General features: G+C 39.8%; 1 protein-coding gene across 1 annotated transcript; it reads left to right on the top strand.

Annotated features, from left to right (window-relative positions):
* The first annotated feature begins 1,069 nt into the window (after window positions 1-1,069).
* On the top strand, window positions 1,070-13,330 carry pik3c3 (phosphatidylinositol 3-kinase, catalytic subunit type 3). The gene is made up of 25 exons (XM_040141452.1): window positions 1,070-1,505; window positions 2,886-3,074; window positions 3,237-3,380; window positions 3,580-3,709; window positions 4,969-5,055; window positions 5,360-5,455; window positions 5,588-5,659; window positions 5,802-5,906; window positions 6,988-7,080; window positions 7,243-7,428; window positions 7,862-7,992; window positions 8,585-8,666; window positions 8,871-8,938; window positions 9,056-9,161; window positions 9,288-9,404; window positions 9,808-9,939; window positions 10,243-10,371; window positions 10,524-10,593; window positions 10,792-10,856; window positions 10,983-11,067; window positions 11,173-11,247; window positions 11,339-11,507; window positions 11,604-11,694; window positions 12,055-12,180; window positions 13,032-13,330. The coding sequence occupies exons 1-25, from the start codon at window positions 1,441-1,443 to the stop codon at window positions 13,044-13,046; spliced, it is 2,628 nt and encodes an 875-aa protein (XP_039997386.1). The 5' UTR covers window positions 1,070-1,440; the 3' UTR covers window positions 13,047-13,330.
* Window positions 13,331-14,546: the final 1,216 nt, after the last annotated feature.

Genomic DNA, 14,546 nt, shown 5'->3' with positions numbered 1-14,546 from the left:
CTCAGGCTGCAAAAATATATTTTTATATATATTATTAATTTAAAAATTTCTTTAAATTCTGTTAATTTTAGCCATTAATTAATCATAAACATACATAATACAACAGTTTTCCAGAGTATGCTTGATCTATAGTTCCACGTCATTGATATATGGTGCACCAGTGTTCCCGACTGTCTTTTCTTTAATTTTAGAGGAAGGAGGTTTATTGTATCTCTCTGATACCAATTAAAAATTGCTATTAGTTGCAGTATGAATAGCCTGTTAGCAGGAGTGTCAGATCTATTTTTACTGTATGCTGTGCAGCACCTTTAAAAACAACTTTTGCTTCATGAGAATCAAACACTGATATAACATTAGAGCTGTAGAACTTAGCCAATTGATTTAAGTGAAGACTCTCAGGCTTAATTTTTAAGCCCACACAGACTGTCCTTGCGATATGGATGAATTATGCAGCCACTTCATTCATGAAGACCACGTGACATGGTTGAAAGCCCCAGAAAAAGCTGTAAGTGGTCCTTAAGTTTGGATTGTTTTCTCATACAACCAAAATGGCTTGTCCACCCTCTTAAGCCCTACGAACAACATTTCCAACGATTCTAGTTGGCGAAATGAAGTAATATATCCTTGGAAATTCTTTGAATGTTTCTATAAAAGTTTCCAAAATAAGTAACGATCCAAAGTTGCACATGGACTGAGGACCATTCTTTCAGTTTGCGTGTTTGTGGTATGGGTTTTACTATGTAGCCTGTATTATTTATACCACACATTATACGTTTTATTTATTTATTTGCTTGTTCGCTAGTTTGCCCATGGTCACCGTAGCCTTCCTGATTTCAGTCTTGGGTGTTTTGTATTATTATTGAAGAAAAGACACGTACATATAATTCCTATTGGTACAAAAAGATGTATTATATCCTTATATAATGTGGCTAATAACTAAAGTAATACTCAAAAGTACTTGAAATTTTTTTCATTGTAATGTACCTTTAATAAGCATGCTGGCGTCCCCGCCTCTTTTCTACTTCCCACTTCTCCCCACCAGGCTTGGTTAATCAAACCACGACACAATGATCGCCGTGTGGTGGATGCAGCCCTGCCGCATCTAGAATCGACTACTTTAGTCTGGCTGTATATGTCGGTTGCTTCTGTGTTGTTGTGTAGCTATCAAAAACACCAAATCATGCCCGGCGAGACAGCCGTTAAAATAATGTCTTTACCGTGAATTCAGGCGCTTAAAGTTATCTTTTTAAACTCGTGTACGGACTGGTATCGTCTCTAGCCGTGTGGGCGGTGTGTTGGCTGGGTTCCGAGGAGTGTTTTTGTGCTGATCCGGGGCCTTGTCACAAACCCAACCGCTCGCAAAGTCTCACATAACCGTCCGGGATTTCATGTTGAAGTCGTCAGGTTTTTGGTTAAATTTTAGTGTTTTTCCGTCGGAAGATGGACACTGACAAATTCAACTATGTTTACAGCTGTGACTTGGACATTAACGTTCAACTTAAGATGTAAGTTTTGAATTTAACGCTTCGCATTTTGTCAAGCGGTGTAACTAATCTATCTTGTGACTTGACGTGATGCTCATTTGCTGTGTGTGTTTGTGTGTGTACTTGCATTACTTTTGATGTGGGGCTTCGACATCCTTTTGAGGACATAACCCAAGTCCCCATAACGTAAATCGTTACATTTTAGGGTAAAAACTTGGTTTAAGGTTAGAGTAAGTCTCCAGGAAATGAATGTAAGTCAATGTATCGTCCTCTCAAGCTATGTGTGTATAAGTAAGTATATGTGTGTCTCATTCATATACGTTTTTCTGACTTTAATCTAAGCTTTAAACCACCCAGAGCTGCCATAACAGACCGTTTGTCTATCAAATTTTAACCAAAAGTGCTATTAACATTACATATCCCAGAGTGGTGTGTTAAATTTGTTTGGGAAGTTAGTCTGAGCTAGTACTGAGACAAATTGTCAGTTACTCAGAGGAACTGATCAGTGAAGTCATTTGTCAAGGTAAAATATAAGGATTTGCTGCTTTTCTCATATATATTTTTGTAAATTGTGCTTTGAAGAAGTAACTTTACTTTCAACTGATTAATCGAGTTATAAAGAGAATAATCTATAAATTCATTGCAGCCCTTGTCTGACCTACAGCTGCAAGAAAAGTAAGCAACTCCTCACATTTGTGAAAGTGTATCCACACAATATTTGATATTTTGATTTCATAACCAAATAATTACGCTTATTATTTAGTTATCAGAATTGGAATAAATTTCTATCCACTAAAAATAAACTGATTTCAGTTAATTCACTCTCTGGTAAACTGAAATCAACTGACTGAACCAGTCAGTAGAATGTTTACTTTCTCCACCATGACTCAGACAGCATAAGGAATCTGGAAGCGCACTCGTCTCTGTATTAAAATCATGTGTAGGTTATGAGTCTAATTGGTTTACAATAATTATCAAATTATTTAAGCAGCTGGAGACTGTAGCCAGTTTTTCTCTAATCTTATCTGACTGGGACAAAGTGAATCAGGCTGTCATCAGTGTCACGGCAAGACTCATTTTTCATGAATGTCGTATTTAGGGCTACAGCTAATGATTATATTCAGCATCGATTAATCTGCTCAATCTTCTTTTAAATGAAAAATATTTTGGAAAATTAAATCCACATGAAGCCCAGCCAATAAATTACAAACTTTAAGAACACACTGTAAAAACAAACAAACAAAAAAACAAAACACAAACCAACCTTGAATAAGTCACCCAAGTGTTGATTTTTTTTGTAGGCGGACGAATTGTAGCACTCTTGATAACATCAACAAACCATTTGTTTCTCCGTTTCTTTACCTCCATTCTTACTACCGTCTTTCTCTTCTCGTCCTCCAGAGGCAGTTTAGAAGGAAAGCGAGAGCAGAAGAGCTACAAAGCATTGCTTGAAGACCCCATGCTGAGGTTTTCTGGCCTCTATCAAGAGAACTGCTCGGACCTCTACGTTACCTGTCAGGTGTTTGCTGAAGGAAAGCCTCTCGCCTTGCCTGTTCGCACCTCGTATAAAGCGTTCAGCACACGTTGGAAGTGAGTTCCAGTCTGTCTATTTTTGTGTGTTTTCTCTCTCTGATAACAGTGACGTAAAAAGTCAGAAAACATAAATATCAGTTGAACAGAACTTTATTTTTGTCTTCTCAAACTCTGTCTATCTTTTTTTCTCTCTGTTCATTCTCCTGTTGTCCTGTGCAGCTGGAATGAGTGGCTGCGGCTGCCAGTGAAGTACCCAGATCTTCCCCAAAGTGCCCAGGTTGCTCTCACAGTGTGGGACATCTATGGGCCTGGCAGAGCTGTACCCGTGGGGGGCACCACTGTCACTCTATTTGGCAAATATGGGTGAGTCTACCCTCGCACTATTATATGTGCTTGTGTTACAGATGTTCTGTATTTTGCTACCAGGTTGAAGATCAGCTTTGACTTCACCTCAGAGCTGCAAAGATTTGTATGCAAACATGTGCAAAGACAGCAAAAAAAACAACACAAAAAAAAAACACTGATGTGTAACTTTGAAACACCACCTCCTGTCATTTTCTAGTATGTTCCGGCAAGGGATGCATGACCTGAAAGTTTGGCCAGGTGTGGAGGGGGATGGAGGGGAGCCCACCACCACACCGGGACGCACCAGCAGCAGCCTGACAGAGGACCAGATGGGCAGGCTCGCCAAGGTACAATATGTATATGGACAGGAGAACAGGATTAAGGATTGGAGAGATAAAGAAGTGTAATGGTGCAGGAGAGGAGAAGGAGGGGGTAGGACTGAAAGGCTGAGAGAAAGGATGACGGAAAGAGATAGGATGGAGGGTGAAAAAGAAATTTTGTGTGCATTGGATAAAGAGAGAAACCCTCCAATGCAGAAAGCTCTGTCTAAAACATCATCTGTTCCAGGGCCCTGACCTGGAGGTACTCAGTGATGTGAGTAAATGTGGAGGAGTTAGTGTTGGCAATGCAGAATGTGTGTGTATGTCGTGTACTGTATGTGTGTGAACAAGGCCTTGGGCAAAACGTATTTACAAATAAATCTTAGTATCTTCTTTTCACTTGTGTCACACATGATTTACATGAGGAGTACCACATTAGGACAATTCAGACTGTGTCAGGAAAGTTAAATAAACTTCTAAATACTTCTTTCCTATATTAAATCCCTGAACACTTTGTTTTGTTCTGTGTGGAGAACCTGTATGTAGTATAAACCCATACAAATACATTTTGACCCAGGTTTTGGTGTGAACATTTGTTTATGTTGTGGGAGTATGGCCGCGTTCTTGAAAGCATCACACACATTGGTTTTTAAGTTTTCTGCTCTTGCCATACGTTAATGTATTTTGTTTTAGTGTGTGCATGGATTTCATTTGTATGTGGACACAAGGAAATTATATTTGTAAACTTGTTGCAGCTTTTTGGAGAATTTAGAAGCGGGCATCAGGCAATACATTTCATTTTAACATCATCTGATTGGATTGGATCGTTTTTTAATCATTTCATTTCTGAAAAAGACTGACTGATCCCTTCATTTTTTGATAAATCCAGAGTGCAGTTGACTTAATATATCTAAGGTCGGCTGCTACCAGTTCATATGTTGTTTCAAAGAGTGAGTACTAATTCTAACCAGCTGAGTTGTGGGCTTCCTGTTCATGGCCAAGTGTGTGCTTACATTCCCGACACCCACATTGACTGATGAGTGGATTGGCTGCTGAGTGCGTGACTGGAGGTGCTGGATTGGCTGCTGGCACTGTTTGTGCATGATTGGTCGAGCTGTTTGCACACCAGCCACCATGCTGTGACCAGTTCGGACGCAACAGAACCTCAATCAATCTGTATGTTTGAGTTTTGTATTTTAGTAAATCTTTTTTTTTTTTTTTTTTTTCCCTCGCTTCCCTACCCTCTTTCTTCTTCCCATCTTTCTCCCACTCTTGTTTCCATCCAGCTGACAAAGGCCCATCGACAGGGCCACATGGTGAAGGTGGACTGGCTGGACCGGCTGACCTTCAGAGAGATCGAGATGATCAACGAGGTGAGACGGTTTAATGGAGTCTGTTTTTATATTAGAAATACACTCAGAGTCTATATGCTATATCATGAATCAGGGCTGCTTGGAAATATGTGACTATCATGACTTGGAAAAGTAGAGATTAGTAACAACTATACTTGTCTGGGGATCTTGGAGGAGTGCAGAAATTTACTCGGCAAGGATTATGCAGGATTGTCTCGGGCATTTCACATGCATGCATGTAGAATTTTCCAATAATCATCTTTGTAATTGCTATCTGTTGTCTTTTGAGTTTAATGTAAAAGTCCTCATGTGTGTGATTCTGCAGAGTGAGAAACGCAGCTCTAACTTCATGTACCTCATGGTGGAGTTCCCGCGTGTCAAAACAAATGAAAAGGAGTACAGCATTGTCTACTATGAAAAGGTATTTCCATATTTATAAGTATTTAACAAGGTACATATTAACATTTAATACCCATAAAGAAAGCAATTGTCTATGTTTTAACACTGGAAATGGTATCAGCTGATTGGTCTATTGTACTTGGTCCCCATTCAGGATGGAGACGACACATCACCCGTTCTTACCAGCTGCGACATTGTCAAAGTTCCTGACCCACAGATGGGGATGGTGAGGGGACAAACACATTTATGATGACTGTGAAGTTGTTGACGAAATACAAAAGAAGTTGTGTACAGATTAACTCTCAGTTTTATGAGTTAAATTCACATTATATTGTATACATTAGGTTTTTCTGTACTTTTCTTCACAGGAGAACCTGGTGGAGAGCAAGCATCACAAACTGGCTCGCAGCCTCCGAAGTGGGCCCTCAGATCACGACCTGAAGCCCAACGCTGCAACACGTGACCAGCTCAATGTAAGCACCTAGAAGTCTGGTTTCTAAATCCAACAAAAAGAATGTTTATATTTATAGCATCTTTCAGATGCCACAAAGTGGTTCACAATAATACAGACATAAAATACAGACTCAAGAGGAGTAAAAACAACATAAATGGCAATAAATAAAAATGACACAAAGGCAAGTCTTAAGCTTCTTTATGAAGATGTTCATGGATTCAAAGTTTGAGAGTCACAACCCCACAGCACCCTGATCAGAGTTCCTCAGAGACCTACTGATGATGTAGGCAGGTGCCTGGCTATGCAGAGCTCTAAAAGGGATCACAAATCTTCAGGAGACCATACATTGCAGCAACCTTCCAAAACCTTGGTTGGTATTGTTTAAAACTAGTCTAAGCTTGTGTTAAATAACAGCAGAACAACTTATAACAAAAGAGAGGTACCAACCAAATTTACTTCAGCTGAATAATAGTATGATAAAATCTAATTAAATGAAATCTTAGTCGGTCACCAGGCAAAATCATTCTTGAAAAGCTGTGAGATGACGTAGTAATTAAGCTAAAAAAAAAAATGAGCACTGTAGGGATTAGATTTTACAGAAGCCTTGAATGTGACTGAGCCTATGTGAACTCCCAGTACCAGAACTAAATGTGTCAACATACGCAGATATAAATACTCAAGGATCATTTCTCTGGGTGTTACGCGTAGTTGTAGCTCTTTGCTTTTCATAATCAAAGCTGCTTTTCAAAAAAAGGATATGGAGAAATTTAACTTGTAGATAAAGCTGTTATTTATTAAAGCACTTACAGGTGCATATGGCATTTATATCAGCTACCCTTTTTCCCTTTTCCATGCAAGTCAGAGTTCATCAGTAGCCTTTGTTTTCAATAGATAATCCTAAATGTCAGATATTTGATAAATTGGTTTAAATGACTGCTCTTGTCACACACTTCATGTGTTTGGTATGCCTTTATAACTGAATATGAGAACAGAGATAGATAGATAGCACTCTTCCTGTTTGTTACTACCAAGTCTTCTTTTTTTAGTAAATGTTAATCACTGAAACTGATCAGTCTGTGTGCGTCTGTATGCACCAACAGATCATCGTGAGCTACCCTCCAACCAAGCAGCTGAGCTCTGAAGAACAGGACCTGGTGTGGAAGTTCAGATACTACCTCACCACACAGGAGAAGGTGAGTGTGTTAGTAGTTTCTTCTCTGCCATATCCAAGGCTAAATAACTCTGTGTGACTTGACAGCTTTCTTGCCAATCCTCACTTATTCTAACAATAATCTAGGAGCCTGTTACTGTACAGTCTCCCAAATATTGAATTCTTCCTCCTCCTCTTGCTGCAGGCATTAACGAAGTTCCTCAAGTGTGTGAACTGGGATCTGCCCCAGGAGGCCAAGCAGGCTCTGGAGCTGCTGGGGAAGTGGAGGCCCATGGACGTGGAGGACTCCCTGGAGCTGCTGTCTTCCCAGTTCACCAACCCAACGGTCAGACGCTATGCCGTGGCACGGCTGCAGCAGGCGGATGATGAGGTAGGCGTTGATGGCCAAGAGGGATCAGGAGGATTGTATACGTCTCTGGGTGGATGATAACGGGTCAATCTCTGTGAATACAACTTGTAGAAATGTTTTCGTTCTCTCAAGTATAACCTCCAGCTATGTTTGTAATTATGCTTTTAACGTGTTTGGCAGTTTTAAAATTAGTGCTTATCGATCGTGTCTGAAGTATGCGCAGTAAGTGTGTTTTTGTGAGTGGGTTGGGTGTTCAAATTTCACCCTAACCCAAAAAAAAGCATACATTAAAGACGCGTTTTCAGTACTTTTTAAATTAATTACACTTTAACAGACTTGTTTTAGTTTTAGAGCTACTTAGAGATAGACCTGAGTTTCAAAGGAAATGAAAAATACTTTGGAAAGAAACTCGTGTTGTAACATCACTGTAATTATTCCCATTTCTCTTCTCTAGGACCTGCTGATGTATCTTCTCCAGCTGGTCCAGGCGCTCAAATATGAAAACTTCAGTGATATTCAGGGAGGCCTGGAGCCGGGGAGCAAGAGAGACAGCCAGGGACTTTCAGATGACTCCTCACTGGACAGGTCAGTACTTGGATTAGAAATTTGACAACTACTCCGGCTGTGGATCATTAATAAGTCAAGACTACTAGCAGCTTTGACAGAAGGAAGGCACACGTAGAGGTTCTCTTGTGGTCAGTTGCAAAAATATTTTAAAATGACACTGAGGGGCCTGGAACTTTTGTTCTACCTCCAGTGAAATTTTTTTTTCTTCTTTTCCTTTTTTTTTGGTCTTGTTTTGTTTTTAACTGCCTGGATCTAAATTTATCTCAGACATTCTCACTGGTTGGGAGAGTATTTTCTGCTTTGCAGAATTTGATTATTTTTCTTTCAGGAACCATTATGAACTCATTTGGTGTTGTGATTTTACTGGCAGATCCAAATCTCTTGCCAGAATCTTGGAATCCTGTCAGCTGGATGCAGAGAACTGCAACTCTGCAACAGTGTTGACCTAATGATAAAATAAGAATGACCTTCACACGCTAAAACTGTCTATACTAACTTGTCAGTTTGAAGAAAAGCTCACTTAAGTTTTTAATCGCCATGTTCTGATTATATTTTTATATTATATTATATATTATTAATCAGTTCTGGTTTATTTTTCCTATTTGTGTAGTTCCCAGATTCTATCTGGCACATCTGGACCCCCCACTGCCCCGCAGAAAGGCAAGGAAGGAGCTGACAGTGAGAATCTGGAGGTAAAAAAGGCTAAATGTAATTGAAAATAAAACTACAGCTGAAAGGAATTGTCCCATAGGGGAATGCAGTGTTAATCGGTACAAACCCCTAAATGGCACATGGAGAGCACCAATTAGTTAAGCAAAATTCGTGTTGTTGTTTGTGTTAGTCTGTTATGATGAGAGTGTGATGAAACACAACATTGTGTGTGTATCTCTTTGTAGCAAGACCTCTGTACATTTCTCATCTCCCGTGCTTGCAAGAACTCCACGCTTGCTAACTACTTGTACTGGTGAGTATAATTCAGTGTGTTTTTCTTTTCCTGACCAAAGAACAAAAGCAGCTTAGTCTATTACCACTGAGAATGTGTTTGTACATATGTCTGCAAAACCAGTGTGTTTTCCCTCAGGTATGTGATTGTGGAGTGTGAGGATCAGGACACTCAGCAGAGAGATCCTAAGACCCACGAGATGTACTTGAACGTCATGAGGAGGTTCAGTCAGGCTTTACTCAAGGTCAGCAGTCTGATATGTCTTCATTACAGTTGCATTTCGTAGCAAGCAAATACATTTATTATCGTCACCCCGGCCTTTATCTATCTCGCCTCCATTTCTAACACTCACACTTTTTCTTCCCTACAGGGGGATAAGAGTGTGAGGGTGATGCGGTCGCTATTGGCCGCCCAGCAGACATTTGTAGACAGACTGGTGCAGCTGATGAAAGCTGTGCAAAGGGAGAGTGGAAATCGCAAGAAGAAGGTAATAACAGAACACCCACACATAAAAAATTACATGCAAAACAAATCCTAAAATCCAAATCTGCGATTATAATTCTATGCAGATTTATAACTGTATTCTGTATAATATTCTCCCACATGGTTTGCTACTTATTTAAATGTTACAGTAAATTACGGGCTTTTAACATTTTCTTTCAATAAACTATCAAATATTTCCGTTGCCGTTTGCTATAGCACATGATGCAACGAAAACCCTCATATTCTTGCCTTTGTTTATAAAGCATTTTGGATTTTGAAAGCACTACTTATGCGCATACAAACATTTCATTGACTCTGGTGGTCGGTTTCAACTGTAACAGCCCATGAACACACTGATCCTGCTGAGTTGTGTTAACATCAGCGTCCTTCCCCTTTGTGCCTTGCAGACGGAGCGGCTGCAGGCTCTGCTGGCTGACAACGAGAAGGTGAATCTTTCAGAGATCGAGCCAATTCCTCTTCCTCTGGAGCCTCAGATCAAGATCAGAGGTATCGTCCCTGAGACAGCTACGCTCTTTAAGGTACAGAAAACGTCATCACTTCTACGACTGATCGATTCCTTAAATACTTGTATATTAATGGCTGTCAGACCCCTGTGTTGTATTACTGGCTGATCAAGCATAAAAGACGGATTGCAGATAGCTACATCTGTGTTTGCCCTTACGGTAATCTTCAGTCACTATTGGAACATTAGAAAAGACATTCACAAAATTTTCCATGCTTATTTTCATCTTCAGTAAGAATCAGCTCGCCCTAGTTTGTCTGGACTAAAGCCGATACCCGTTTGACACATTGTTCATGAGTCTCTTCTGTGTGTGTTTCAGAGTGCTCTGATGCCAGCCAAGCTGATCTTCAAGGCTGAGGATGGAGCCATGTACCCAGTCATCTTCAAACATGGAGATGACTTGAGACAGGACCAGCTCATCCTGCAGATCATCTCACTTATGGACCAAGTAATTGTACTTTTATGTTAGTGTACAGGTTCTATCGGTTAGTGTCCAAAAGATTAATTTTTGATAATTATAATGCAGTCTACAGCTGCTCTTTTTAAAATGCTGTAAAAAAATATTCATTTTGAATCTAAACTTTTATATTTTGTCTTCAGCTTCTGAGGAAAGAGAATCTGGACCTGAAGTTGACACCTTACAAAGTGTTGGCCACCAGCACCAAGCACGGTAAGATCACTCCTTACTTAGAGTAACTACAATACTAGAAACTTTGTTTGCTAGTCCCATTGAAATTAATATTCTTTTTGTGAAGGAAATCTGGTTAAAAAAAAATAGCAACAAGACATTCAGTCACTGGCAGAATGAAGAAAACACTTTTTTTCAAAAAAGGAAAGTACCTGCAAAAAAGTTTTGTTCTTGTTCCAGGTTTCATGCAGTTTGTCCAGTCTGTTCCTGTTGCTGAAGTCCTGGCTACTGAAGGGAACATCCAGGTGACAAGAGTTCTAGACACAATCAGGACAACGGAAGACTACATGTAGTCCTCTGTCGTCACCACACTTCATGTAAGTGACATACAACATAATCTGTCCTTTTAATGGCATCATTCTTTTGAACAGAGCTTCTTCAGGAAGCATGCACCGAGTGAAAAAGGACCGTACGGCATCAGCTCTGAGGTGATGGACACCTACGTCAAGAGCTGTGGTGAGACCATGTTTTTGTCAGTTGTAGCAGATCTGTGCTCAGTCGGTTGGTATGCTCTACCTGCAGAACACGCTAACTGATCTGATTCCTCTCATGCCCCTCCAGCTGGTTACTGTGTCATCACCTATATCTTGGGAGTAGGAGACAGACATCTTGACAATCTGCTACTGACGAAGACTGGTGAGGCAAACGTGTTCTTTCTTTCCCCATTCTGTATTATTAACATCCTACTTTACTGAACTGTTTTTAAGAATATTCTCTCCTTCCACAGGGAAGCTCTTCCACATCGACTTCGGCTACATCCTGGGCAGAGACCCCAAACCGCTGCCTCCGCCCATGAAGCTGAGTAAAGAGATGGTGGAGGGGATGGGAGGCATGCAGAGTGAGCAGTACCAGGAGTTCAGGAAGCAGTGCTACACCGCCTTCCTGCACCTCAGGAGGTGAGAGTTCAGACACACATAGAACACACACATTACTCATCACTGCACATATTTAACCACTGAGGTAAAACATCCATCCTCCCTCCATTTCTCCAGATACTCCAACCTGATCCTGAATCTGTTCTCTCTCATGGTGGACGCCAATATTCCTGACATTGCTCTGGAGCCCGACAAGACTGTTAAGAAGGTAAGTTTGTTATTACGCTTGACTGAATAGTAACAGGGGGTGGGGCACTGTGACTCTGTCTCCCCACCTTAACAAACATCTCACAATTTAAGCAGGACGTTTTTTATTAGGACTATTCTGACAAATTTCACATTTTCTTTCCGTTAGAGCAGTTGTTAAAATCCGGACATATTGACAGCAAATGAAAATCTGTTAGCAGTTATATGGTCACCATGAATTAACAATGACACTGATTTACAGGATGGATGGGTATAAAAATTCAGGTCGTTCCCTCATTTTCACTTAGAGCTGCCAAAAGGGCAAAGTTGCCCAGTTGAACTATGAGTGACATTTACATTGTATTAAATATTTTGTTTCCAGGTGCAGGACAAGTTTCGATTGGACTTGTCGGATGAGGAGGCGGTTCATTACATGCAGAGTCTGATCGATGAGAGTGTGGGTGCTTTGTTTGCTGCTGTGGTCGAGCAGATACACAAGTTTGCCCAAGTAAGTGCACACAAACACAATATGCTTTTAAAAAAAAAAGTTTCTAAAGTTAAGGGGGTTTGTCTGATCACGTCGCCATCTTATCAAATGACCATACTGATGTTGCTGAATAATTTAGTCTATATTGAAAATCACTGCTGCCGATTTACCAAAATGTTCCATAAGTTTTAAGGGATTCATGCTGCTGAACTGCATCGTTTTCATTACAAGAAACCTTTACATTCACACAATTCATTTCACATCTAAGGTTTAGCTCATAGTTTCTTTTCGGGGTTTTTCCTAACGTGTTAAGACCAATAAGTAAGATTACCACATGATAATAACATAACTGATTAAAATATAGCTAATTAAATGTTCACTCTGATGGATTCTTTGTCTAGAGCAAGATTCAAGTCTCCAGCAGTTAATTTTCACTCTGCAGCAAACTAAACTGAAACCTGTGTTAGAAAAGTACAAACACCAATGTAAAAACTTATGGTGTACTTTGGACACTGTTCAGCAGTAGTGGTAATAATACACAATTTGAAATAAACGGGATAAAACATGCAACACCAGCCTTTGGCAAGTGAAGTTTCAACATGTTAAAATGTAGTCTCTTTATACTGTTAAATTAATAGTTCAACATTTTGGGAAATGGCTCGAACTTCATGTTAAAAAAAATTTTTTTATACTATTTGATAGCTATGTAATTATAGATAATAGGAATACAGTGGTTTAATAAAAAAAGATTTGAGGGTGGTATTGATCTTCTCATCTACCTTTTAGCAAGAAAGCAAACGAGAATGTATTTCCCAAAATGTCAACCTTTAAATCCTGGTGGCTGATGTAACTTTGTTCTTGTTTCTCTTCAGTACTGGCGCAGATGAGCAGAGACTTCTGAGACAAGGATGAACTGGGTCTAACTTTTGGAGCAGGGACACATGATCATATGGCTCTGACCTTACTGATGCTGCGCGGGTGCGAGAGGACGAAGTAAAGAAACACAATGACACTGTTAAAAAGGCCAAGAATGCACTGCCAACCTCTACTGCAAGATGGCTAAACAAGGACATGGACGTCTTTTGTTGGCTTATGTATATATCATGTATATTAATTATTAAATGAATGAATGAGATGTACGGCCAAATAAAAGACTCTTGATACAACTGAATGTACTGTCTATTTGTGTATTTCTAAATCAGTGTGTATTTTTCATCATTTTAGCCAAAAAAAAAAAAATCTGCCACACAGTGTTTATGGTGCGCAACACGTTTCTTAATTGAGCATTGCTGACCATCTGTGGATGGTCACACTGTCGACGCTGGGGGTAGAAACAAAGAAGAACCCCCAGAGGGTTGGTGAGTCACCGAGTGAGTGACTAAGCATTTTCTGCCAGACACACAAAGACATGAAAGACAAGCCAGCGCACGTAATATAAGAACAAGCTTCTTCAGACACCCTCTACTGCGTTGAGTGGGCTGTTTCTTTGCGTCAGGTTTCTCTGGTGTGTCGTCATACAGCTGCTGATTAAAGTAAACGAGCCGAGTAAGGAGGAAGGAAACTCTCAATGTATTCACGTTCGGCACAACAAAGGCCCCAGCATTTTACCAGAAGGTAATGCAGTTTTTTAAAATGAGACTGGTCATTTTGATTGATGCCAACACTGTCTACATGTCTGAAACATACATCGGCTTTGACAACAATTCAGCACAAAAGAATCCAATCACCTGGCAAATTGGTAGGTTCTAAAATACAAACATTAAAATGTTTTGGTGGAACACTACACCACTGCAGTTATTTTCACCTAATATGGGAATGAACAAGAAATTGCAAAAACACTAAATATGTGGAGATTACATTTCAGCGCAGAGCAGGCGTTAGGAAGCAGGACTGATGGGTCATGGTGCAGGATGTTTTTATTAAGAATAAGATACGATTTCTTTTTACGTATCTGGATACAATACTTACATGCTCAGGTTCGTTTGGAAGATATCCACATACAGGAGAAACAATTCCAGCAGCCAAAAATAACTCGATGTATATGGGCATGTGCGTATGCTTCAGGACAGGCTTAAAAAAAAAAATCGTTATCCCACAAGGCATCGAAATGCTAAGAGGCTTGTAAAAGCTCGGCTTCTGCAACATGGAAAAAAAAGGATATTGTGAACATGAGCCAACTTCCACTGTGACGCAGGTTTTTTTTTTTTTGTACATTTAAAAACTCAAACATTACACTTAAATTTTAACCCGTTCTGATGTCTGATTTCATAGTATATATTATGAAATAATTGCTTCAACCAAAGTTGTCTATATTTTTAATACACTGGAGGCTGAAATGAATTTGCACATACTGACTTCAAGTTATCAGTAACATTACTGACTGCCAT

Source organism: Xiphias gladius, chromosome 12, assembly GCF_016859285.1.
Source record: "Xiphias gladius isolate SHS-SW01 ecotype Sanya breed wild chromosome 12, ASM1685928v1, whole genome shotgun sequence".
NCBI classification, from domain to species: domain Eukaryota; kingdom Metazoa; phylum Chordata; class Actinopteri; order Istiophoriformes; family Xiphiidae; genus Xiphias; species Xiphias gladius.
The sequence above is the reverse complement of the archived record's forward strand: the minus strand, read 5'-3'. Positions and strand labels throughout refer to the sequence as shown.